Source organism: Papilio polytes, unplaced genomic scaffold (assembly GCF_000836215.1).
Source record: "Papilio polytes unplaced genomic scaffold, Ppol_1.0 DF824146.1, whole genome shotgun sequence".
NCBI classification, from domain to species: Eukaryota; Metazoa; Arthropoda; class Insecta; order Lepidoptera; family Papilionidae; genus Papilio; species Papilio polytes.
This window is the reverse complement of record NW_013525058.1, coordinates 3,799,899-3,827,481: the sequence shown is the minus strand read 5'-3', so window position 1 is coordinate 3,827,481 and position 27,583 is coordinate 3,799,899. Positions and strand designations below refer to the sequence as shown.

Genomic DNA, 27,583 nt, shown 5'->3' with positions numbered 1-27,583 from the left:
ATATATAATTATATTCTCTCTTTCTTTTGCGGACTTACGGGGATATATATCTATTATAGTATAAACGTTTGTCGGTCGTTACTTGAAAGAAAGAAGAGAGGTAAGGGGAAACAAAAACATTATTTTATTAAACAGACGAAATAGTAAGAAAAAATCATGCTAATTGATTTCTAATTCTTATAAAATTGATTGTTTCTAATAAACTTCTAATAAAGTTGGTAATTTAAATATGTGAAGGCGTTGCCCCTCGAGGGCTGTGGGAAGTGGTGCAGTAACGCGGGGTGTGGTGTGCAGCTGGCGTACCTGTCGGAGGGCGAGCTGGAGGCGCGCATGGCGCGGCTGGACGCGGAGATGGAGGCGGAGATCGAGCAGCTGCGCGCGCGCTACGACCGCAAGCGCCGCCCCATACTCGACGCCATACACCTCAAGCGCAAGCGACAGCAGAACTTCTAGCCGCGCCCTAGCCCCGCCCCTCCGCCCCCGCCCCGCCCACACCCGCCCACACTTGCTGAATACAGAGCTCTGCTCATAGTATTTACTAAATCGCAACGCAATAGGTCAATTTCAATAGATAGAAGCTCAATTGAAACGAGTTAAAAATGAAGCAAAACGGAGTGTTTTCTAGTAGTATCTTGTCAATTTTGAAATTTCTAATAGCTATCTAAATCTAACTATGAATTATGTGAGGAATTTAGTGAATTTCCTAAAATACAGCTTATGCAATGTACAGATGGAAAACTCAATTTAAACTTAGGCGTAGGTGAGAAAATAATAGTAATTGGTTGGTGGCAAAATGGCAAAATGGCCAAATTAGGTTTTTTATACGCGGCTGTCAAATGTGACATAAGTAGGTGCTTTATGTAGAGGTGCCAAAGTTTTTCGAAGCGTTTAACCGGCCACCTTTGTTCCTAATACGTAAGAATACTCTCATTGTACGGCTACTTAACTTTGTACAGTCGGACAAATACGTTGTGAAAAAACGCGTAACGGAGATGCACTTTTATATAGTCTGTGACACTAAATACCATTTTTATGTGTAAATCGGGCAGAATTAACTTCGATAATAGCAAGTCTCAGGAGAAAAGTTTGTGGAACTATACTTTAGTTGTTAAGTAATGTAAATTAAGATATAGTATAGCATTGAGGAGACATATCCGCGGCCGCTAGATGGCGTCCTGTCCTAGGCATAGATTATCAGTGTATCTGCCATAGACAAGCAACATAGAGTAACTATTTTTGTTTGACAAGTGCATTTTCGTTGAGAAATTATATTCATTGTTTGCTTAGGAAACTTAAGGAGATGAAATAGTAAATATTGTAAATAATCCTTGAATTAATGAATCAAGTACACTTTTGTTACTAAGTGAAATATTTGCCGCATTTTTGTTTCTATTGTAACTTATATTATTGAATCTATTGATAGTGTAGGTAAAGGCATTTTTTTACATTAATTATTAATGAATTTTTAAAATATCGATTTAATGCTCAAAATGGCGTCAATCGGACGACGAATTTAGTTTGTTTCGGTCTAAAAAATACTTTTTATGGGTTGTTTTGCTTTGACAGAGAAACAGAACATGCTTGTATATTGTAATAAATACATGACAATATTATTGTAGATAGTTGATAGTTTTAGTTTAATTGCATTTCATTTAATTGTGTTAGATTCTTTCGATGTCCTCATTTCTAACTATCGTTTGTTATGTTCCTTGTTGGATCTCAGGAGTGTGGTTGCGCAGATTGTAACATAATTATATAATAGATTATATTCACATTTGTAAATTATATGACCTTAGTGGGTTGTGAGTTTATGAATCGATTCAGAGTATTCGCGATGATAGTTGCAAAGTAATTCCCATAGATTTATAACCTATAAATTTAGTGTTTCATAAAGTTTTGACGTTTAATCGAGACACTAAAGTCTCAAGGCCTTTTTATCGCCTTTTATGGTCTGGATTTGGTATCCAACTATCCGGCGAGTGCAGCGTGTTGGCACAATGAGCAATGACACACTATGCCAGTTACTGTAGACGGTGCTAATGCTTTTGACAAATGTAGTCGTTACGTCGGTTAATTAATATTACATGTCTACATTCAAACAAATATAGAAGTGCCATTAAAATAAATTGATAGTATTTTCGTATGCGAGCAATAGTTTTAGTGATATTAGATGTTTTGTCGTATTTTTTGATCGAAATAGTTGATTTTGTGCCATTCGCGGTTGGAACACACGAAGAGAGGTGACATATTTTTTAAAATTGTACGAAATTTGCAAAAAAATAATTTGGAACGAAAATTTTTAAATGGACGATATTTTTACAATAAACGAAATAATTTTAATAACGTTTTGGCAATTTCTGTAAGATGTGAAATGTTTGCGCCCGGAATTTTTAAACACGATTTATAAAAAATAAAACTTGTCAGTTGTGATAATTTCCCGCGCATACATTTTGCAGTACAGAGTAAATAAAGCAATAATCGGCCTACAATATATTATTGGATGAACATGTTTACGAATGTACAGGGTAACGTTGTAGTAGGTATAAATAATAAATGGCTTGGAGCAGTCAGCTGACTGAGGACGCGGTCGACTCTACCTGTATTTTGTTTTATTTGAGTTTATGTCGATATTCAATGTTTTGTGTACAAGTTGTTGAATTAAATTAGCATTTTGTAAATCGGTCCGTGTGTTTACTATATCGAACGGATGTTAAACTCCAACACACGAGCGGTTAACAAAACTAAAATTATAATTCTTTTGTAATAATTTGTCATTTTACAAACTTTCCTAATTAAAAACTGCTCAAACCATGTGTAATTATGACCGAATCAATGACATTTAAACATATAACAGTGTTTTAGATAAGGACACTTAAACTCTGAATTCAAGTTAGTAACTAACGAAGTGGCTCGAGTTGAGTAATGCTTCTATAACTCAATGTGAACTGAATGGTTGAAGACAAGTCAGTGCCGACACTCGGCTAATTTCACACGAGTTGAGCTGCTTTTAATTAATTAATTTAGTTTGTTATGTTGTATTGTCGGCTCCCCCCCTGCCGGTCAGTCAGTCGGTAGTGAGAGGAAGTGCACTTTGTAGGCTGTCGCTGTCGACATCTTATAGCCGAGTACGCATTATATTTTTGGACGGACGACTCACAGATTAAAGAGGATAAATATAATGAAAGTCTTTTATTTTTTCTAAACATGTTTAATAAAGCATAAACAGGTAAAGTAACAGTACAAGATCTTAGAATTTTTTTTTTAGTTGACTAGTACAATTTTGATAAACCATCCGGTTCGAGAAATAAACTAAGTTACAAATAAAATATCGGATGATTATAAGTTCTGATATATAAATATATAGGAAGACCTTAAATAAATGATATAAAGCCATAAATTGTAGAGTACACAGCCGCAAGCCCGGACTGCCACAGATAACGCTATCCTTGTCGGCTGCGCCGTGTTGATCTGACCGCTTATAGTTAATTAAACAATATAATACGGCGTGCGCAATTGTACAAATACTTTGTGTAGGTAAACATCTAATACATATAACATAAATCTATTTATATGAATATATCGATTTTTTTAAATAACTAAAATAATCTACAATCAAAATATGTCTTTATAATTTTGATAATCTTTAAAAATTTTAATTGACAATCTTCTTTGTACGGTTTTTACTAAAAATAAATGTTGCATTATTAATAGTTTACGAGGCGAGTTACATGTAACAAAAAACCTGCATTTTTAATACAAATTATTAACAAATACATTATAGTTTCCTGATATCTTGACGGATGTTAATTGCAACCGCAAAGATATTTGCATAAGAGATGGAAAAGAAATGTCAACTTAAATGGTTTGTTTTTGCTATGAAATATACAAATGTATGAGTGCATAAAATCTTAATTATACTTTACAATTCTTGTTTCAACACTTACAGAGCCTATATATTCGATACTTATTACGATATAAATTAAATCTAAGTATACGGCGGGAGAGTAAATGCTGTGCCAGTCTGTTTAACTTACGAGATAATAACAATAAACATAAATGAAAAATATTAGCTGATAGAATGTCAGATAAGTCGTGTTTAAAAACTTAATATAAAATTAAAAAAGAAAGAGAAAAACTAAAATTAAACATATATTAGTAAAGTCTTTTTCACAATAAAAATAACAGTTTCCTGTTTTATTTTTGATTGACAGAAATTTAGTCGACCGAGGAAGTGTATAGGATTTTTTTTAAATGAAAAAATCTAGCATTGAACTAGTAAGGAACATGCATGTAATGCTTTGGCAGTGTCTCAAAGGTACAGATTATATACGGAAATGCTTGTTCCAATATTGTCCCCAGTTTTATTTGACAAGAGCCATTCCCAGTCTCGGTTAGTGCTAAAAAGTCGTCAGATCAATTCAACAACAGGAAACTCTCAATTGAATAATTCCATTGACGATAAACGTACGCATTACGTTACAATTCGTTACATACTTTGTTCAAAATGTGCTGAAATACGAGCTAGGAACTAAAACATATCAAGTCATTCATTCTTTGGCAGTTCTTAGATCCAATTTCTTTGTCAAAGAATGTTTTTTATATAATAATTTTCGCTTATGCTATTTTTTATTTCCCCTATACGTATTTAAGGCGAGTTGCACTATATTTTTATCCCAAAATTCTAGGACAAAGAAATTGTACAAGCGTAACATACTACTCAAAGGCGGACCAAAGAAATTACTCAAGTTACGTTAATACATTTAAAATTATATAATTAAACGAACCTAGAAATAGGAATGCATCTTTTTACCTTTATAAAATGGCCAATATCACTTTTAAATTAAAAAATAACAATAAAGACAAAAAAAATCAGCCAACAAAAAAAAGTAAAAATTACATTGCAATGTCTATTATCTACAGTCTCATGCCTCTGTAGAGGTAAAGCTTTCATTAGATAAAATCACAGCTAACACGGAATAATGTTTTAAAAACATAATATCTTTTACAAAACAATCTCACTACGAAATGATCTGCCCTTGGGACAGCATCTACTAGTTAATCTTAAATACATTTTAACACATAATAATACTAGAGTGACCAGAGATGCCATCAGAATGCCACTCCTTTGGTATGATAAAACATTTGCTTAGCCTAATAGTTAACTGTTATAAAAGTTTCTTTGAGTGAACAGTTCTGTTGTTTAGCTGCCGACGGCGCTGCAGCTGTCTCTCGCACTGTCAGTGTCTCAATATCATCTGACAGTATACATAGCTGTCGAGCACTGAAAGAAGATGGAACACCTGAACAAAACCTTACTTGCTTAATTTGGTTAATATCCTATCATGATATCTATTAAAAAGCTAACATACATCTCCACTAAATGTTTGCAAATAAAATGCCTAAATTTATTTTATAGACATAATTTACAAAGATTATAGACAGACACAAAATTCCATATCTCTAGTCTGATTCTGGAAATAATTGTATGGTAATGTGACATAAACTCACAGTACTGGACAAGGGTGAGTGCGAGCTCGTAGCGCAGCAGTAGACCGGTACCGTGCAGCACTGCGGCGCTCACAAATGCGTACACAACGCGAGCACCTTCAAACAGCGAGTCCAGTAGCAACCAGACAGTGACAGCCCGCGCCCGCTGACTGCGGCTCAGCATCACCGCACTGTTCACCACACCAATCACACTCGCCAACACCATCATGCCACATATCAGGTAGTGCACAACTAAAACAAACAACTCTGCTTATATTTTGATTATTATGACCAGAGAGAAATTTGCTATAGAAAAGTAGAACTCTGGTATAGAAACATAGTACTAAGTTGGAAATAAAATTGTCTTATTTATATATCCTTTAAGAATAGAAATTATGTATCCTAAGCATCTCTGTCAAGTCCATTTTCCTCTATTGTCCCTTTCTTAAATAAAAAAGGATCTTGCCATCATTTTAAAAGAAAGAGGATTCATTCATTCATTCCTCTGAAAGGGAAATTGTAACATGTACTTACTTAGATCAGTTCCTACTAAATCTTTCTCATAAAATAGATAGGGATTCAGCAGCCGGGCCACAGTGAAAGCAAATGCACTTATGGCTGACACCTGTAAAATTAAATAAACAAATATGATATATTAGTGGATATTACATTAACTACATTTATTACATTTAAATTACTTTTAATATAGTCCAGAATTGAAGTATAACATTTAACAACAAACACTAACACTATTAGTTTTAATCATGCAATTTTCTTACTTTAAATTGATAAAAACTGAGAAAAAACATGATGAGCATGGAAATTAATGAAATAAATAACAACTTAAATATCATAGTAAAGTGCTCTAAAGATGTAGGGTATATCATTTATTTTTATTGTAAAGGGTATCACATACTCACAATAAAAATCGATGATACAACACGAACGTATATCGGTAAATTCGCATCTTCCTCTTGGTCTCGAGGTGAAGGCATTGTTAATTGTGTGTAAATAATGTACTGGACTATGTGGATTCAAGTGATAAAGATACGATTCTAATTAAACTTAGTTATTGTAAAATAAATAAATCAATATTTATAATGGAATATTGTGCACATAACTTCTGTCAGCTATCAAAAATCACTTTGACAAATAATCATTGGTGTTGCTGTAAATTAAAAACGAAATTGCAAGTTTAATCGTTTAGTGTTGCAATCATAAAGATATTCTTAATGTTATTCTTATAAAATATACCGTGCACGGTAATCCTAAGGATAAAGAAACCTGTTTTTCTTTTACTGAATTTACCTATAGAAGTAGAAATAAATTGCAAAAATTAATTTTACAATTTTCGCAATTTAGATTACTAAATATGTCTCAGCGCCATCTATTTTGCAAAGTTGCATTGTTTCATTCTGTTTGATTTTTTCACTAATAGAGGTCGGTACGAGTTACTTAGCGGAAAGACTTAATTTTTATAATACTGATTATTTTTCGGACTAAAAGTTGGTAAACGAGATGTGTCCTACATTGTACATAGTTTTATGCGACCGCCCTTCATATATATCTGATAGAACATAATGTAATTATAAAGCGTTGCCAGGGCTTATTAGTTACAGGAGAAGATAACTAGAGCGAGAATATTTTCTGCTCTTTCTAGTTTTTCTTCCTGTTTTTCCCTTAATAGAAAGAACGGCCTTAACCACGCTCATTTCTCGGTATGTAAAGGGATGGTCGGAATGACTTCTACGCTTGGATAAAACATTTATCACAAACACAAATGTTTAATTAAATAATCATTAACATTTTATACAATTACTTTTTGTGAAACATAATTTGTTATTTTATAGAGAGTAATGAACAATAAACAATTGAATTTTTTAAACAGAGTTTTCGCGCCAATTCGCTTCGTCACAGCTGTCAGTCAATCGTCACTGTACTATAGTCTCAATTTAAATGTAGCAATTAAATATTTATTTGAAAGCGGCAGTTACGGCTGTCGGCAAACACAATTAGAATTAAATAATTTGCATGTTTCTTTACATCAGATGTGTATACCCCTCGATATTAATGATCTTTTTGCAGTTACTAGGGCAAATCCTGTTTTCCAAATTGTAAAAAAATGAGAATGTTTTTAAGTTTGTCACCTTAGCGTTGCTGATCATAGCTGAACATGAAAAATTGATAAGATGTATTTTGTAATATAAATCCTTATTACTATTAAAGGGAATTTAATCAATGCATGTTAAAGTTATTGTTTTAAATCCTCAAGATGATTTGATGCTATAAATCAACAGGTTAGGTGAGTGCTTACCGAAGTGCACGCGACGTGCGATCCAAATTTAAATTAGGAACTAGGGAAAGGGTCCGCGAAATAATTGTCAAGGCACGCGCGATCATTAGCTGACATTCATCGCGACCCACTCGATTCAATAGACTCGCCCCAATTAATTCGATTATAAATTTACGAGATGTTGCCAGTTATAAATTTAGTTGAATTGTCGATAGCCGCGGCCGGCTGATGGATTTATTATTTGTTGGAAGCGTTATAGTTTACGATAACAGTTTTATGATAATGCGATATTCATTTTATAATATTCAATTATAATTGACTACAAATAGGCTTAACATATGCGCTAAGAATTAGCTATCTGAGTAATTTTGTTCTTATTTTTTCACTAATTTTAATTTCGACAAAAAGAAATCGGTCAGATCTATTCCTGGGCAGTTATTTGGTTTAATAAGTTTATTAGAAGATAGAATTAGTTTTCTTAAAGATTCTTCATTATTCTAATTTTCATTGGAGCTTATTTTGTACGGATCGCTGTAATTATTTTATAGTAAGAAGTAAATAATAAATTGAAACACATATAGAGAAACTTTTATAACAGCCCACGAATTTAGGAGGGTTTTATTATTTTAACTATTAATTTAATTACAATTCGTATAGAGTGCATCACAATTGACTTGTGCATGTTTTCTTTGGCAATTCTACGAAATGAAGCGGTCAGTTGCGTGGTCACTTAATTTACTTGCATCTAATAACATTGTGGGAGATTATACCTTATGTTGTAGCCGATAAAGGTCAATAGGGTGAAAGGGTCGCAGCCCCAAACTGCGGCACTCTAATTGTGCGGCAATAAAACGGTATGGTCAGTGATGTCCAGTAGCTAGTGGGTAGGTGGTCGTGATGCAAGCAATTTCGTTACAATAATATTCTTGCCAGTCTCTTTATGAGCATGGATTTAAACGTTTTGATATTTTTCTAGCAAAATATTAGTTATAAATAACAAAAACGTTTTCAATTAAAAGGACGTAATCTAAAACAGTAAAAATAACTTAATGTTAAGAAAGCGTTCAGTATTAAAGATTTTTTTTATAATATAAGATGGCAAACTAGCAAGCGTTCACCAAAAACCGAAAGCGACCGCAGCCCATAAACATCCGCAATTGCAGATGCGTTGCCTACCCTAAATTGACGGAAGAGGAGACGCACATAAAGAGGACATTTTCCCTTCCTATGCGTCTCCTCCACCGTCCAATTCACTTTTCCTTCTCATCCTTTCCTCTTAAGAAAAGGGTGGAAAGGGAAAGGGACTAAAATTAGGCCTCCGGCACCACACTCGTCAGACGAAACGCGGAATTGCTCCCACTTCACGCCTGTTTTCTGTGTGGTCGTGGTATTACACCGAGCGAGCCGGTTAAAATAATACTTTTTTTTTGACTTGGAAAAGAAGGCTTAACAATAGAGTCGTGCGGCATTTAAAGGCAATTTTACACAAAGTATCAAGATTGATAAGCTGATGTACGCTACTTTTGTACTTCTACTCGATGATACTTTTATATGCAGATATCAATATAAATAATAAAAGTGTTTCAATGTTTGCTGCCATAACTCAGCGGCGGCAATGGGGCGGACACATCGCACATTACCCATGTATGAATATCATGTGTTCGCTTATCAATAAAACTTATTATTTTAATCATTATTTGAATACGACCATTATCATAAGTGTTACCGCAAAAATGGATAAAAGAATATTTTCCTTAAGTATAATATTGATTTCCATTATTAAAAATATATTACTGCATAATATACAATAATAATATAATAAACTTCAGTCGCCAAAGATTTATACAAATAAACGAATAAATTAAGAAAAACAGCACTAAACCCATGCAATTTTCATAGTTGAGAAAGAATAACAAATCCTTGTCGTTTTTTCTGAATATAAGCTTACTCGTACAATAATGGTTAAAAAAAATTAAACTCTGTTCACATTCACTTTGCTCAAACAAACTTATAAATTAGTACCAATGCGACAGACGCGTTTTCCCGACGTATGTCGAATGCGATGATGAATCATTATCAATAACATAGTGATCTAACTCGATTACCTCCGCCTCCACCTCTGCCTCCACCTCCACATACACGTCCGCCGCTTCACTGACAACGCCACAGTTTAAATTAACGAGAGGGTTCAATTCTAAATCGATTCATCAATTATCACTCGTACATCATTTTTCATATATAAATTAAATTACGTCTGTATGAACTATTGTATGGATTATTGATTATTTATTTAGTTAACGCATTACTTTCAGCATTGTTTTGGAAATTTAAAAAGTTTAGGTGTTTTAACTTGACAGTGATACTATTGTAGTTAAAAGTTGTCTAAGAGTATACTCTGGTGCATATTCCAGTGACGTCATGGGAACAATCAATACAATACCTGTATGCGGTTGTATTGATCCCCCCTCCGCTCCCCGCTCAGCGTCACATAACGTTATGACGTCACGTGACGTGAACATCACTAAAACATATTTTATGACGAGAGACTTTTAGTAATCATTTAAATTTTAATTACAGAGAAAGCTTATTAATAACATTAGGGGCAAAAGTATTATTTTAATTAACACAAAACATTATGTGGCTATTTTGAAATAAAAAAATGAAAAGTTAGTACTCAACAACATATTCTATCCATCGGTCCAATGGTTCCATGGTGTAACGGTTAGCACTCTGGACTCTGAATCCAGCGATCCGAGTTCAAATCTCGGTGGAACCTGTTATTTTTATTCGTTTAATTTTATATTTTCAAATTTTTCTCTTGATGGAAATTAAAAAACGAAATGCACAGTTTAATAAAAACATTATAATTTTCAAATCGCTCAAAGATTAACTAAATACATACGTTGTTGCTATATATTGCTAGAAAGACTTTCTTTGCTCTTTGTCTTTCACAGAGTTTCTAACTTCATAGAGGACTCAAGAAAGTAATTTAAGATATTTGATAGCATTGACTCCTCTCCGTGTTTACTAGGATAATTATTGTTTTCCATTTATGAAGACGGTGTGGTAGTTTACCACGGGTTATTATACTTTTGTCCGCCTTTATTCGTCCATGACTATACCTGATCGATTTTATCATGTCACTGATCATTCATATTAGGTTCATAAAAGCCAATACAACCGATTCTTTGTTGTAAATTGAAATTTGACTCCATTTTTAACTGTTCATTGTTAAATTGGTTTTGGTGTGTTAATAAACTCTTGCATTAATTTTTAACCAATAAATAAGACTTTCGTCAGGTTGTGTTTTAAAAAGCTTTTATATTTTATATTAAAGTTACAAAACAATTACAAATTCATGCATTTTTTATGAAAGAAAAAACATCATATCTACGGCTTAACTGTTAGGTATTTGTACCACATAGGTCTTTTGTAATATTTTGCAAGTACTTGTTATTGTCAACATAAACGGTAATCCTTCATTGTACATCTTTTGTTGAAGTTATTATCTTTGAAATGTTTGTAAAGCATTTCGTACTTAACGAGTATTGAAGATTAAAGTATGCACTAAAAGCAATTAAATATTTTTACTCATTATTCAAAAAAATATTAGAAAGGCGCGTGGCGGCGCGTGGCAGGACATTGTGGCACGTGGCAAGCTATGGCGGCGCGTGGCATTGCACTTGTGTGACGAAAAACACACACACTAGCGAGTGTATATGCATTCATTAATGGTTTTGAATTTCGAACGCTGAGAGCTTTTTGGGATTAAAAATAGTTGAAAACATATTTTTCTTTTATGGCTTAAAATTAGAGCGTAAAAAGAAACATCCCTTCCCTCTAGTAATCAGAAAAAGTACTTAATTGTGTTGGTTGTAAAATTGGAGGGATGTATTCACATAGTATGATGTATAATTGCAACAATCAATGTTCATTTCACGGGGCATCCTGCAAACATAAAATCAGAACTTTCTTTGAATTGATCGATTTCATTTATTACATCTACATGCAGCACTCCCTTACTTTCTATGTTTAGTACTCCATTCCCTATATATCTTTACATAAAATCTATAATAATACAAAGACCACACCGCCATGGAATTATTTCATATTTGACGTTTTTAGCAAGCACTATAATAGGTTTTTTTTCAATTTACATATAGATAAGTACATATATGGCATAATTCAAAAGCCTAAAATTATTTCACGTCTTTGATGACATCCATTCTATCAAGTTAAGTCGTCACACGCTATTATCTCCCTTATACCGATGCCAATAAAATGCATAATTTTTTATCTGGCACCTCAAAAACTGGGGTGGGCAGTGTATGGTGATTAATTCGCGGTCACGTGGCCTGCGCGTGGGTAGCGCGGGAGTTTCATGTTCCCACGTACGGAATGGCGGGAGAAATGACAGTTTTACTTGCCATATCAAATATTGGCTTAGTAAATACATATTTTTATGGTAGTGTTGTTTTTAACGTAAGTGGTATTGGATTTTTTAATTTGTTTTGATTTTTTTATAGCATTGCGTATTTGATAGAAAATTAATGTAAGTAAATATGCTTTTATATACTCTATATCAAATACAACATTTACTCAATAGGGAATATTTAGGGTGTCCCCTGTTATTTATAAGATAGTTGCGTAGTAAGGAAAAATCACAATAAAATAGTGCCACACAGATGTGTGGCATTATTTTTTGAGATCAGATTAAAATATTTACATGTGTCTTATGTGACTGGTGCGTACGTGCTATTGCACGCACTATGATTTATCGCCAGCGAAGGCGATAAGATGTCCACTCCGTATCGTTTGAGACCACACAATGCTTGGTGACTTTTTACATGCTGTTTCACAGGTAATGATGAATCTTATCTTACTAGTATTATATATTATCTGTTGCTCGCGACTTCGCCCGCGTGATAATAAAAAAATAATAAGAAATATAGTCTATGTTACTTACAAAAAACGTAGCTTTTTAATAGTGAAAAAACTTTTGAAATCGCCCCAGTATTGTTTGAGTTATTTCAATACATACAAAAATACAAAACTTTCCTCTTTATAATATTAGTATAGATGCGAAAGTATGGATGGATGTTTGTTACTGCACAGATGAAGATCATGGTGTGGCATAAGACATAGACTACTTAGGTAATTCTGCGCGACTGAAGACGCGGTCAAAAGCTAGCTTTTATTATTTACACTCCCGGCTTTCGTATTTCCGTTCATTTACCCTCGCATTTAATTAATAACTTAAATTGTTGTGAGCAAATTTAAAATGAGAAACGTGGGGTGAAAGATATACGTGGGTGTTTAATTTAGTTTTAATACGAAAGGCAATAACATTCCCTTTATGATTTGTTTCTTCAACTTTTCAACAGTAATTTATATATATTACAAAGTTTTACACACCAGAAATGCTTTTTTAAATTAATATAAAAAAAAGCGTTAATTTACCTATTTACAGGCTTCGCAGTTTCTAATTACTTCGCGTGAAGGATTTCATTGGTAATTAAGTTGACATTTTTATGTTTTCTTTTAATTACATACAGTTATATAAATTACCTCTCCCTGTTTCATTCCTGACGCAATAGGTTTCTTATAACTTTTAAGAAATACAAATGTCACGCTGAACTGTCTTGTTCACGTGTAGAGACACGGGCAGCGGACACGGGGATTGTCATACGACAGCTCGCAAGAAAGTAATACGAATATGGCGGTCTGAATCAGGTGCCTAGACGCGCCAGTGAAAACGGGGTGAATACGTAACGAGAAAATCTTAATGTTTTTGGCAATTATTGAAAAACCTATTCAATTGTATCATGTAAAACTGAATAATCTATTTCCTCCACCACGTTCTGTGAATGTTTTATGAAAATATGTTTTTTTTATTGTTTTAAACATATGTTTTCCTTAGTAAAGAAGCAGGGTTCGCCAGTCTATTAATAAATTTAGTTTATATATTAACCAATCTAATGTGTAGTTTAATGGATTCTACATATTTTTGTAGGTAATGAGGTCAAATCGAAGTATGCGGTAGTTGTATTGGTTTTCCTGGGTAAATTCAAACTAATGGACAAAAATAATAAATTGCTATACAACAATATCCGATATTTATCTACTACGTATTTATTGAACTTTTAAACAATGTTTATTTTGGTATTTATAACATAAATCAATTAAAAATGACTTTTGAAAAACGTTACACCGGACCGACAATCGAACCGACAAACGTCGGTACAACAACTAAAGTAAAGGCACTACGTGTTAATGTCGCGGTTGACGACGATTACCGCTGTAAAATACGTTGACGTAATAAATGCTACCACGTCCCATTTAATGGAATTTTTTGGTTAATTCATTAGTTATAGAGTTTACCCATTAAAAGCATAATATTTCTTTAGTTGTTGGCACATTTTATGAAGCCATTTGATATACAGACAAATAAATGTGTCATAAAAATGTCACTTGGTAATAATGGATATGGTCAGTTACATAAGCGGTTATCTAACTACCCCACAGCCTTCACCCTGATGACCTACATCGTCCCGCGCCCTTTCCGCACCCTCCCCGCACCCCGTCGGACGCAATGACCGGGGTATTTATTGCTCTGTCTAGTCTTGTGTCTACCCTATTAGCCTACATGCTTCCTACTCCACGTATTAGAACAGTATTAGCATAAGTGGAAGCCTGCCCTATTTTCAAGAAGATGAAATACCGTAAATGTTTGCATTTAATTTAATTATGTATTATAAAATACAAGCTTTCGCCCGCGACTCCGTCCTCGTGGAATTTAAAAAAACAAAACTGGAAAACCTTTGTCTTTCGCCTGCGACTCCGCCTGCGTGGAATTAAAGAAACAACAAAGTAAGTAGCCTATGTTCTTCCAGACTATCCTCCATATCTATGCCTTTCATAGGGGTCCGTTCAGCTGTTTAGGCTACAAACATCCATCCATCTAAACTTTCGCATTTATAATATTAGTTACATGTAAATGGATATGAATGAGGAAACCGTACAGAGAGAGAGAGAGAGAATGTTTAAACATGTAAATAATCACGATTCAAACAGAAGTGTGCAAGATCAAAGTAATGAGGAATGTGCGACTATCTATGTGCTAATTATGCCGCCAACAAACATTTTATTACAAATATTTAATGTTGCTTAAACACTGATAACGCATACATCTTATTTTTACCGCTGGTCCTTAGCACATAATTGTAAATTTGCTATTTACTTAACGCTACGTTATGTTTCAATTATTATTTCCCCTCTTATGTACGATTATACTTCAGTGAAAAAATGAAATTACGATATTATTGGAAAATAACTGTAAATCACTTATTGGTAGATAAAAGCTATGTTACTTACTGAATATATTATCTAAGTAAGATAATATTGGCCTCACGGTTAAGTTCACAATTTATGGTAAAAATTCAACTTTTAAAAGCTAAAGTTTTGTATACTATAAAGATAAATTTCATATGCATTTAATAGGCAAAGATGTAGGCCTCCGTATCAGCTAACCTTGCCAAAGATCTTTGCGGCCACAAAAATCTAGGCCGAAGCGTCGAAGCTTTTTCAATGTTCGTATAAAACAGTTTTAAAACGCTTTTTACGACATCACACGTTTTATCGTCAAAGTCTACGTAAATGTGATTTACTGATAAAATTACCCACAAACGGCAAGATAAAAAATATGAAATCTAACTAACATTACAAATGCGAAATTTTAGATGGATGTTTGTTAGCGTTTGCCGCCTAAACTGCTAAACGGATCTCGAAGAAATATGGCATACATGTAGAGTAGCACACACATAAGCTCTTTACTTTTGTTTTTTGTTAAAACTACGCGGAAAAGTCTCGGTCGAAAGCTAGTACTTACATAAATCATTTATTTACTTTTATTAGTTATGACTATTTAAACAGTTTTCGAAATTCTATAGTCCTTTAGTTCGAAATAAATAGTCCTAATATGCTAATTTTAAAGAGACAGTTCCTATTATCTATGTTTAAATGTCCAAATGATCTTGTCTAGTTATTAGTTTGAGGGATGGCGCCCCCGGAGGAGTGCGGGGCGGGGGGGAGGCGGGGGTGTGCGTGGGGGCAGCGTGGCCCTCCGTGGTCCTCGGGCGCGCACTCCCTCGCCGGCCCGCGAGACGTGTGTACGTGCTAACGTTATCCCCGACATTCGTGTTACTGAAGTTTCGTCGTGTGATAGTGATGGTGCTCGCAGACTTCCTCACCGAGACCAGAAGGCGATGGCTAAAGGTTGGTAAACTTACTCTTGTAGATATGTAAAAAAATAATTATAAGTTATTAGTAATTAATCAAAATGTTTAATTAAAAATTAACTTATGTGTATTTTGTAGATAATCTTACTTAATATTATAAATGCGAAAGTTTAGATGGATGGATGTTTGTTAGAGTTTGTAGCCTAAACGTCTGAACGGATTTCGATGAAAGGCATAGATGTAGAGGATAATCTGGAAGAACACATAGGCTACACAGTTTTGTTTTTTTATCTCGCGCGAACAGAGTAGTGGGCGGAAGCTAGTATTTTTATAATTGTCAAAAATATTTACATAGCCCGTCAATTGTTTTTAAATGTTAATTTCGAATCCTTTTGGAATCCGATAGGTTTTTTGTGACAGAAAACAGTAATGTACTGCTTATTCTTTGATTGTTATTACACGTAACATTATTGCAAATTATCTGTAGTATGATTTAAACGTATAGTGAACTCTACATTTGCGAAATTATATTGCTTATGTATTTATCGTACATCTACATTGAGTATCTTTTTCCTTACACAACAATAGAACAGTTATCGCGCATCCTTTCCTGCTATTCAATTAATAATTTAAATTTAAAACATTACTTGTTAATCACTTTTATTAATAAAACTGCTTCGGTTTATTAGATAAAAGGGGGTGTGTTGCGCCATAACAAAGCCATCCATGTTATATGAGACACATTCATCACTACCTCATATGTTTACGTCTAGTTAATAATAATAAAACTTAACAACGTGACAAAATTTATGAAATAACGCTTGTTTACAACATACTACGTCCTACAAATATAAACAAGTTATCTAAATATTTAGTTCTAACGTAATAATGTTTATGAGTAGATAGGAACCACCCTTGACATATTTGGGACTTAATAAAGTCTGATAGTGAATGCTGTCTGTCATAGATATTATGAAGAGAAATTAAATATTATAATAATTACAGATTATTTCATACTAGCTTTCGCCTGCGACACCGTCCGCGTGGAATTAAAAAAATAGCGAGTATCCTATGTGTTCTTCCCGACTATCCTACGAGATCCGTTCAGCTGCTTAGGCTACTCTAACAAACATCCATTGATCTAAACTTTCGTATTTATAGTATTAGTAAGATGTACTAACATTTCACGTGATTACGTGAATTCCAACTAAGATCTAGGCTCGTAAGTGATATGGTTCACAACAGACTTATGGTGGGAATCAAACCCGTAACTAGTACGGATCAGTAGCCTTAACCATTTAGTTATTGGCGCTGGTATACAATAAAAGGATGGTAAAAATGTAACATTAAAAAAGTGTTAAAAAATTGCAACATAGTGATGTTGCTAAGAGTGCTTTGTTTTCAAATTAAGAACTCGTTAACACAAGTCACAGATAGAGTATGATTAGTAAACGTTTATGGCGCCAAAGTAAACGTCGTTAACTGACAATTATAACCTTAAATTATACCAATAAGTTAGATAGTGTTTGGACATTCAAAATATTTGTATGTTGATACAGCGATATCAACTACGTACTGGTATAATCGATTCTTACAATGTCACGTCCATTTTACTACGCGTAAATATGTGTAATATTTTCTACGGATTTTCCTCGACGATCACGTAGGCATTTTTCATGCATTTTCCTGCCTTAAAGTTTAGAGAACCGAATTCTAATTAACGATAACTGCAATATGCAACAGAAAAAGCTGAAGTTATGGTAAAAACACTTTAAAGAGTGTACGTGCAAACTTGCCTTGTTCTATACTAAAAAAAGAAAGCTCCCGAGTTCGGTTGTATATCGTCGATAGCCTAGTTAAATATATATTTTTAACTTTGTATACGAACCAGAATAGAATCGGGAATCGCCCGAATATATAAACTGATCCACTTAGTGTTACATGAATTAACGACTTGGCTTTTAAAGAATTTTTAAAACAATCATGTGGCTCGTTGTTACCATAGAACTTGGAAGTCACTCAGTTCGTTTGTCCTGTCACAAAATTTGGTTTCGGTCAATTATAATTTTCGTTAATTTCTTATTATTTTAGTTAATGTACAAAATAATTTCAAAGATTTTCATAATGTTTTCGTTATTTCCGTTAGTACCGCAGTGCTATGGTCGTTCTCGTTTCACATTGCGCCTGACCTCGTCAGCGCGCGCTCTCCTTGCCTTGATTTATCAAAATATTTTTACGTCTAATACCGCAATAATTCACTCTAACGCGAAGGAAGGACGAAACATGTTATCTTCAATGCTCTGTGTGAAAATTTGCATTTATCTAAAAATAGGCCGCCTCGCTCTGGATTGTGTAAACTATGGATTTATAAAACCAATATTTCAAGATAAGGAACTCTGATAAGATTAAGCAAATATAGTTAAGATCATTTAAATAAGGTAACAAATGTAGTATATATGTATAATACATATTGTAAAATTATCTAACATAGGCGTTTATAGAAAACACAATTTTTCCCGTAACTCTGTGCGGAATTAAAAATCTTTCTAAGTGAGGAGACTTTGCTCTACGTCTGTGTCAAATTTAATCAAGATCAGTTAAGCCGTTTTTGACCTTACAATTTCTAACAAACATCCATCCACCGAAATATTCGCTTTGATAATATTAGTAAGAAAGATTTAATCGCAAATATTTCTTTTAACTTCGTCTCAAAGAAAACATAGAAATATCTTTTTATCGTTCACTTTACAAATAGATTTCCAAGAAAAAAATATTTAACAAAAATACTTATAATTGTAATTCAAATATTAAAAAAAAATCTGTTACCAAAGTAAAATCGTGGCATAACTTTCATCTGTTGTGAGTTTTAAAAAGCGTTATTTCACTTCAAAGATTTCGTATTGCGACTATCAAAAGCCGAATGTCTATCAACACTTACGAAAATATCGGTGTTTAGGTTGAGAGATGTTTAGAGGCGGGCTGCGAGACGAGTGCTTGTGTATACGGAGAGCGAATTAATTTTTAACAGTGTTTGACGTACCCCAGCTCTTGCTGTGTCTCTTGCCCACGCATGAGGAAAACAAAAGCAAGTCAAAATGTTAGAACGACAAACGAAATGTAGGTATAGGATTTTAACTAGATAAATACATATTTATTATGATAAAAATATATTTATTTGTATTTAATTTATAATTACTACTGACGTAATAAAGTGCTCATGGCATTTATTTCTATAAGAAATGGTAGAATATTTACGTTTACATTTTTGTTCTTTACAAACTTCATTATTGTAACAGGGAAAATATGCCAAATTAGACAGTGTTAATAACTTTTTCATTGATAATAAACGCCAAGGACGTGTAACCGATGCTAAGACATTAACGAAGCGGTGAGGATCTCAGCAGGGTACCATTGTGTACTCAAGAAGATGTCCCTTATAAAGGAGCTTTTTGACTGCGCAATTCACAACTTTGGACACAATAGTCCGGGAGATACTTTACAATACGCTTAGCGGCGTTTTGTGAAGATGTTTATGAAGTGCTCTTATTTGGGAAGTGTTTGAGTATTATATTAATACAAGAGACGTACAGTGCGCTACAAAAATCTTGCATTGGATAACTTTAACAACAGTTATTATAAACCAAAACAAAAGAAAAATAAAATGCTATTTGCTTTATCGAGTAATACATTAATTTTAAATGTCAAACTTGTATTTTCAATGTCAATATTTTTGCGTGTACAAAGTCGTTATCGAGGCAGGAAATGTATCCCGTTTGTAACAATATTACATTACTTATTTTGATACACCACATTCATATTCGTGTTAAGCAAATACAAGCCTTGTTCAGTCCGTGATAAAGTTTTAATTCAATTCAATCGTTGATGTCAATATATTGATGCTCTCGTCGTCCTTCTGTACGCCTTTGGGATTGCTTGTTAATTTATTCTTGTATAAATATAGTAAAAAATACATGTGTTGAAATATTTAACGTGTTTGCTCAAGATAGCGGTGCGGGAAACAGACAGACAGCGCGACACACGATGTTTACCCACATATACAACGCGGCAGTGACGCGCGGGGTGTTACACAATTACTACCGCGGAATTTGCTCAACATCGGGCATTATCCTTGACGTATAATTGTGTATTCTATAATTGATTTCATATTTATAATAGTTTAAATAATTGAGAATTATTAGGTATAATTTTGTCATCCGCACCAATATCTGAATTCCCTTTTAATGTTATAATTTCGCAGATATATTTGCGAATAACACGTGCATGTCGATAGCGTGAGTAATACAAATATTCCCAGATATTTACTCTACACTCGACTGGACTTTGCGCACAGATTCACCAAGTAGCGGAACGGAGAGATGTTAAAACAGTAACGAGCGTATACAACCATTTGTCTACGCTAATGTTTAAATTACATATTTGGTTATTAAAACTTAAGGTCTAAGAGTTAACAGTGTACTTATTGTATTTCAAAATATCTGTAGATGATATTACTTCGTATTTTCCTGCGTTGGTTTGAGGACAGGTGTAGGCAGCACTCGATTTACCGTCGGGCTCTTGGTTCGTTGGGAGTTATTTATTGACGTTGTAAAACTGTCGATACATGAATATGCATTGTCTGGGTAACCCACAAAGTGCGTCTTAGCGTTCCATTTCGGTGCACTTTAATCCTTTTGTTGATAAATTGTTGGAAAACAAATAATTTTTCTCTTAGTTCGATGGGATTGTGATATAATTTGTTGCGTGATATAGGTTAAGTATGTAGAGATTTGTCTTGTTTCTTAATAATTTACAATAGTTTTTGACTTAACCCAAATAAACAGTCTTGGAGATATATTGATATAAAGAAATTCGAGATCATGTTAACTTCAACCACGTCTAAAATTCGATTAAAGAACTACATACTGTGGATTAAAAGATTTATTTATACCCTTTCACGCAGGCGGATTGACACTTTTAATTTATTAATGAAAGATTATTAATATTAATTAATTACATTCTATAATTACAACGTTTGTGCGCTTCCCGCTGGCCGAGCGCTCCGAGTTGTTTACCCTGTTATCGCTCAACATTTCTCCGGCTATCTGTTTGCACAAGACGTGTGCTGCGAGCTTTATCGTATTAGGACACGTACACACGGACGGTGCGCCATTAAATTGACAACAGTAATGTATGACAAGATAACGCCCGTAAACAAGAGAAGTAGACAGAAACCATGGACCTCCATTTGGCTGTATCCTGACATCTCTTTCGCTTTTATAGATGTCGGATGGTCTTGAAGCTAATGTTCTTGAGTATTTTAAATAAAATAAATTAGGCCGCCAAATAAATATAGGGTTGTTATAAATGTCCAACATCCAGAGCAATCTTTTTAATGTTAATTGTTTATTCTTAACATTCATTTATTTCTTCATATCATCATAGTAAGTTATATTTTTTTTAATATCTAGGCATATGTTTAAAGTGGCATTATGCGAGCGGGCCTTTGCCTGTCTGTACGCGGCCATTACGATGAGTAATGGCGGCCAATGATAGCGGTGCGCGGGAAAGGCGGGAAACGATATTGTTTGTTGCAATATACGCATGCCGTGCTTGATGTGCGAGATTTATTACAATATGTTATCTTTTTATTTTAATACATGACATCATTATTACTATAAAGGAAATGGATAATAACAGCTTATACTTACAATATGTTAAGAAAACAGTGTCGCTAATGAGAAAAAACTGCCGGGATCATTATACTTAGATAAGAATTACATAAATAAATATAATTATTTACTTTCGTATTTAATACTAGTATACACTTCAGTGATTTTTATATCTGCATTTTACCGCACCATACTTTATAGTTGCGTGTAAAATCAATAGAAGGTATTAACCAATTTAACACAGTTTTAAGACAGAACTTTAATATGTACATACCTATTCAGAACGTTGACCTCGTAAGGTCTATAAAAAAATTCTTTATTACCTTTCAGAAGTTGTAACGGAGCCTTCGGGTCATACCAGTAAATTGCCCTTTTATTAAAGCTTTTGGAGAGTTTTGTCTATTTTCATGTTAAGGCAGTGCCCCAAGTCATTTTTACACGGAGCACGTGCCTCTAAATGCTTTACGGAAAAGTTTCACATCGGCGTTTTTACGTGTTCGGTGTTTTAAAATCAAAATTACTCTGCTTACTTTGATATCTAGGTTTTAGTTTGAGATTAACGCCAATAGATTCAGAACTTTATCTATCAGTGAACAGAATGATTTTACCGAAAATCCCTATTTAAACCAATGCCAATGATACAAAAAACAGATAAAGCTCAACCGTGCGTTTAATCGCACGAATATCACTCTATGTCAGCCCCACCCTATTTGCTAATTCAATCAGTTTGTGGCGAGCGCGCGGACCCCCTACACCCCTATCAGCTTTTCTATCCGATTAATTCGCATATCATTTCCCACGATACTACGAACCCACAGTGTTTTATGTTTGTTTTGCAATAGCAAGTAAATAGTTTTAATTTGTCTCGCCGCGTGATCACCCGTTTCCACAACTTCTGCAAAACAGTGAACTGATTAAATTAATAATAAAATATTAGGGTCTTATCATAAAAAAACTTAAACAGCATTTCAAATGTATTTTATCTTACTCCTAGCTTACATCAACCCTTTGTACCGTGAAAAATCCGCGTCAGGCGCTAGACGCGGATTTTTGCCAAATCATGGCTATTGAAACAGTATGCGTAGGCTTGCAAAATGTGATCTAGAACAAAAAAAATGTATAGAAAGCAGTTTAGTGATACGTATTTATAACAAAACATTGATGTTTAAGATATCAAAGAAACTAGAAACAGTCTAACTAACCCCATTTTTGGGGTAATACAAATAAAATCTTTTAATAATGAAAAACTTCAAAATTATTCAAACTTAGTCCAAAATTATTTCACCAAAAGGACGCAAGTTATAGACGACTTAGTAGTTACTGTACTCTGACGTCATACTTTAATATTTCGCCGTCAAACCTGTGTTCAGTTGCTTACGTGTTTGTGTTAAAAATTTATTCACGTTTCAGCTGACCTTTGACCTGTTAGATCCAATGTTGGTCCAAATGTTTCGTGTTGGAATATAAATAGTTAACATTGGCGTGGACTTGGGGAAAAGCGTCACGAAAGTTGATTTTTTATTCCCTAAGACGTCATAGTAATAATTACCATTTTTCTGTATATTTTTAAATAAATGTACTTTGCATTTTTATTGCTATGTAATATGCGAACATTAATGCGGTTTTGTCTTGCGTGACTTTGTTACTTAGAGTGCTACGACCTTCTACGAAGTTTACGAAAGCTTGAATTTTGCTACGGCACGTGATAAAAGCACAGGTATCGGCGGCCATTAGTCGCGCTGTCACGCTTCACGCACACCCTTTTTAATGCAAACACGCTCGCAATAAAATATGTATTCTGTTGACTTTCTTTGACTCCAAAGTCATTCTTAATTTATAAAACATTCAAAATCCAAACTTCTTAGATTGTATATTAGTATTACTATTCACCAGTAACTTTGTGGATTATTCTATACTAAAATATCTTTGTCGCAAGAGGATAACTTCACTACTTAACACGAGCTTAAGCCAAAACTAGAGAGATCGATTTCAAGCGGTTGAATTACAATTGCCACGCCACGCAAATAATTAGCGACAGGTGGCAGTGGAGACTCCCTGTCCTGTTCCTGTTGCCCCCACATTCCCACGGGCTCGGCCGACACGGTTCACTACGATAACGCTACTCATTACTGAATTAATCGCGGGGTGAAACCTGCCACAGCTTGCAATGCTACTTTATATTAATATGATAACATATGCAGATTTTATCAGCGTTATCTGATAATAATTTCGATATCTTATTCATTATATTTTACTAGCAATGTACTCTAACTAAACTCCGTTACAATTATGTGTACAGTTCGTTAGTCGATGTTAAACAATCGAGGTTATCTTCTACAGTTAACCGTTAATTGTTATTGTGTTTACACAATCGCTGGCTGACAGTTAGCTCGTAAGTTAGACCCGCTGCGTTTGAGTTACGCCCGCAAGCAATGTTGTAATGGAATATTCCAGAAGAAATTGATATGTTTCGTAAATTACTGCCTCAGTTCGAAGACCGGCGATAGTCGAATGACGGTAGAGTTACAATCTTGCTATATCTGTTTGGATTCAAATTAACTCATTAATATGTATACTTACTGTTCTCCTTCACATGGTACTAGCCTCTAATATTACTAATGGAATTTCGAATGAACTAAGAATGAATTCTTGTATGGACTTATTTTCATGATAATATTCGAGTAAAATGATAAATATCAACATTACAGCAGCGCTAAAAAGTCCCTCTAAGTGTCGGCCGTGGCCCCGATGTCTGCGGCATTTTAGCTCCCAATTATCAACTTTTTACTACTAATCAATAATACAAGGTCAGCGAACTAAGCTCATATTTTGTTATTACATGAAATATTATTATGATGAAATTGAAGCAGTTTAGATTGAATCAAATAAATTGTAAATATTGTAATTCTGTTATTTATTTAAAAAAAAGCGTTCTTACTCGTATTACTTTTTATATGTATGGTGAAAAATCAATGATTCTACCTACGATGGAAGTCAAATTAGAAGAAGTTACTGTTCTTCTAATTTGACTTCGACTTCGCTAATCAACTAATTTATGCAGTTCAGAGGGGTCATAATTGACTGAACCCAGATTTATTGGCAGTTGACCCACATACGGCACGGACCACATCTACTATCACCTGGCTTATTAATAATTATTAGATAATAATGTGGCCCGACAATGTGACGACCTGTGACCTCAACACAGGTCACTAGGTCAGGAAATTAACGCTTTGATAGCTGTATTTATTATTCATTTACACAAAGGATTTACGCATAGGAATACAGCATAAGGCTAAGCTAAACGGTGCCTGGAACTAATGTGCTAGGTGAAAATTCAGCTGGTAATTAATAAGAATTCGACATTATAGATATCCAAAATTCTATAATTAACAATATTAATTTGTTTGCAGGCCTTCAAACTGTTCAAGGGCAACAAGAGTCGCAAGCCGGCGCGCAACCGCGTGTCTCCCGCGTTGGTGCGTTCACCGTCGCTAAGTGGCACGGTAGACGCCCGCGCGGAAATAGACGTGCGAAACTTCTGCCCGTGCCGCGCCTCCATGCCACCGTTGAACCTCGCTAACGAGTCCTACGATAACGCTTCACATTACAACAGCTATAATAGCTACAGTTCGCACAACAATAGCTTGCAGAGCTATTCCAATGATAGCGGCCGCTCGGACTCCGCGTACGAATCGACGCGGAGCAGCCCCGCACACGCCCGGCCTGTATGCTACGCGACTGTCACATATTTCAATGTGAACGACAGCGAGGACAGCTGTAGCATACATACTGAGTATACCACCCTGGATTATGACCCTGATGCTGAAGACGAGAGCAAACAGAACGAGATCAACGAGAGCATCGAACTGGTTAGCACGTTGTGAACGTATTCTGACAAACACTAGAATGTGTCTGTACGTGGTATACGATTTTGAATTGATAAAGGAGCGTTCCTACAAAGCAGTGCGAAAGTTGTAGAGCATGTATTTGTTGGACAAGTGTTGTAGTTTCGTGAGTATCAAATTTATATGTTAATTTACTGCCCACGAATACTTGGATATTCGTAACTCTATATTTAGTAACGAAATGTAGTGAAAATGGCAGTTTAATATTGATAATGGCCATAAGTAAATAATATAAATTATAACACCTTATACTGGATTGGAACTATGTGTAAAAGTGTTATATCAACCAATACATTCCATGAGTATACTAAATATTAAATCTGATAGAAATTATTTTAATTAACACAAGACGCTATAGTCACTTATTTAAAAATATTTTGAAAGTTCACAATATTCAGTTCCGTCCTAGAATTTACTGCACAAATATGCCATTTAATTAATTACTCGATAATTGTTTAAACAATAAACGAAATGTTTATTGATCATTTTATATAATTCACAATATATGAGCCTTACGCGTGTGCGTCGTTGTAATCCATCTTAACATATAAGTGTTAAATGACCTCCGATCATGTAAAGGTCATTTACATTTCCCAATACTAATCAAAGAATATACATTATATAACAAGTATTTCTGAACTGTAAAGCAATTTAATATTAAAATAATAACAAATTTTCTGATTCAAAATTATCTGGAACATATCACTTTTAGGTTCTAATATTTTGTGGTTATTTTGAACAATTGTATTTTAAATGTTTTTTTTAAATGAATGCATATTACAAAAAGTGTTATAACCTAACCTATTCTAAAGAACTATGTTCTTAAAAATGACCGTTCTTGAACGAACGCAGTAATCCCGCTAGAACTTCTGAGAGTTTAAGTAATGTACGGGAAGATTTTAATCCGGGAAAGTCGTTATAAATTTTAGACAAACCACAACGAAGTAATACAATCTCTTAATATCTTGAAAGTAAAATTTTAACTAAAGAAAAAGTATGAAAGTATTCAGAAAGTTTAAATTAAAGCTTAAAATAGTGTATATATTTATAAATTGAAAATTTTATAAATAGTTATTGAGAAACCAATGCATTTACAATAGATATTATTTCTGAATGTAATTAATTATACCTTAAGGCCCTGTCCCACCAAATTGTAAATTGTCTGAAAACAATGCAACATGTAAAATATGTAATGGAAATATCGGATTATGTTCCCTTATCTGACAGTAACGTCATTTTTAAGCTATCTGAGCCTCTATCAGCCAGTGGTGGGACAGGCCCTAAAAATGATAAAAATCCAATTGTTACATTTTTAATACCAAAGTAATTGTGATAAAAGATAATATGACTATGTATATAGTATAGATTTTAAGTCAGTTGATCTCAAAACATATATTTGGTTAGATAAGTTAAGATATTCTTAAGTTAGTAATTTAAACATGTACATATTGAAATTAAATATGAATATAAAACTTGTTTGTTTTATTTCAATTAGAAAACTTGTACCAAAGCCATGCTGTGAGATATATAAGTTACAAAAATAAATTACTGTGCAATATTTAAAAGAAACCTTAGGTTTTTAAAACTAAGAAGGGACAGGAAATAAGTCTTTCGTTGCAAATAAAAGCAAACATTACAATTCAATGAAAGTTAACAATCTGTTGAACTTAAATATACTTGTTTCCTGTTACTTGTTCTCCTGATATTTAAAAATGCTTAAAGTTAAAATCCCTAATTAGTAAGCATAGCGTCCACGTGCTCGAACCTTGTTTACAAACTTGTTTCTGTAAACCTTTCAAAAGTAGGGCACAGCGTAACAATGGAGATATAACGAACAACAAATATTTACTACAAGATAATTGAAACAGAAAATGTGTTTGTTCACATAGAGATCGTTTTAACTTTATTACTCATTTATCTAAAAGCGATAAAGACACAAAAAGTTACGTTTGCGAGATATTTTTCATAAATTTATCTCATTACTTTCTT

General features: G+C 33.9%; 3 protein-coding genes and 1 non-coding gene across 4 annotated transcripts in view; 3 read left to right on the top strand and 1 right to left on the bottom strand.

Annotated features, from left to right (window-relative positions):
* The window catches only part of LOC106111752 (serine/threonine-protein kinase 3-like), a 6,970-nt gene extending 6,517 nt beyond the window's left edge, over positions 1–453 (top strand). The window contains exons 5-6 of the mRNA XM_013293896.1: positions 60–66; positions 238–453. Coding sequence (XP_013149350.1) covers positions 60–66; positions 238–453 — 223 coding nt within the window. The remainder of the gene's footprint in view (positions 1–59; positions 67–237) is intronic.
* Positions 454–3,645: 3,192 nt separating this feature from the next.
* LOC106111886 lies at positions 3,646–6,621 on the bottom strand. Its single transcript, XM_013294075.1, has 4 exons — positions 6,408–6,621; positions 6,022–6,112; positions 5,509–5,739; positions 3,646–5,281 (listed from the first exon to the last, which is right to left on the bottom strand). The coding sequence occupies exons 1-4, from the start codon at positions 6,480–6,482 to the stop codon at positions 5,238–5,240; spliced, it is 441 nt and encodes a 146-aa protein (XP_013149529.1). The 5' UTR covers positions 6,483–6,621; the 3' UTR covers positions 3,646–5,237.
* A 3,863-nt stretch (positions 6,622–10,484) lies between these two features.
* Positions 10,485–10,556, top strand: Trnaq-cug. The gene has a single exon. It is a non-coding gene; the product is annotated as a tRNA-Gln (tRNA).
* A 5,381-nt stretch (positions 10,557–15,937) lies between these two features.
* On the top strand, positions 15,938–26,776 carry LOC106111803. The gene is made up of 2 exons (XM_013293956.1): positions 15,938–16,054; positions 25,100–26,776. Exons 1-2 carry the CDS (start codon positions 16,007–16,009, stop codon positions 25,571–25,573), a joined length of 522 nt encoding a protein of 173 aa, XP_013149410.1. The 5' UTR covers positions 15,938–16,006; the 3' UTR covers positions 25,574–26,776.
* The last annotated feature ends 807 nt before the right edge of the window (positions 26,777–27,583 follow it).

Bases quoted from the DNA above. Each gene is read 5' to 3' on its own strand.
- LOC106111886 (XM_013294075.1), bottom strand. From the start codon at position 6,482: ATGCCTTCACCTCGAGACCAAGAGGAAGATGCGAATTTACCGATATAC. The intron at 5,740-6,021 runs GTAAGTACATGT...TGTTTGTTTTAG, and splicing joins TTTAGTAGGAACTGATCTAA to TTGTGCACTACCTGATATGT. The intron at 5,282-5,508 runs GTGAGTTTATGT...ATCTTCTTTCAG, and splicing joins ACTCACCCTTGTCCAGTACT to TGCTCGACAGCTATGTATAC.
- LOC106111803 (XM_013293956.1), top strand. From the start codon at position 16,007: ATGGTGCTCGCAGACTTCCTCACCGAGACCAGAAGGCGATGGCTAAAG. The intron at 16,055-25,099 runs GTTGGTAAACTT...ATTTGTTTGCAG, and splicing joins CCAGAAGGCGATGGCTAAAG to GCCTTCAAACTGTTCAAGGG.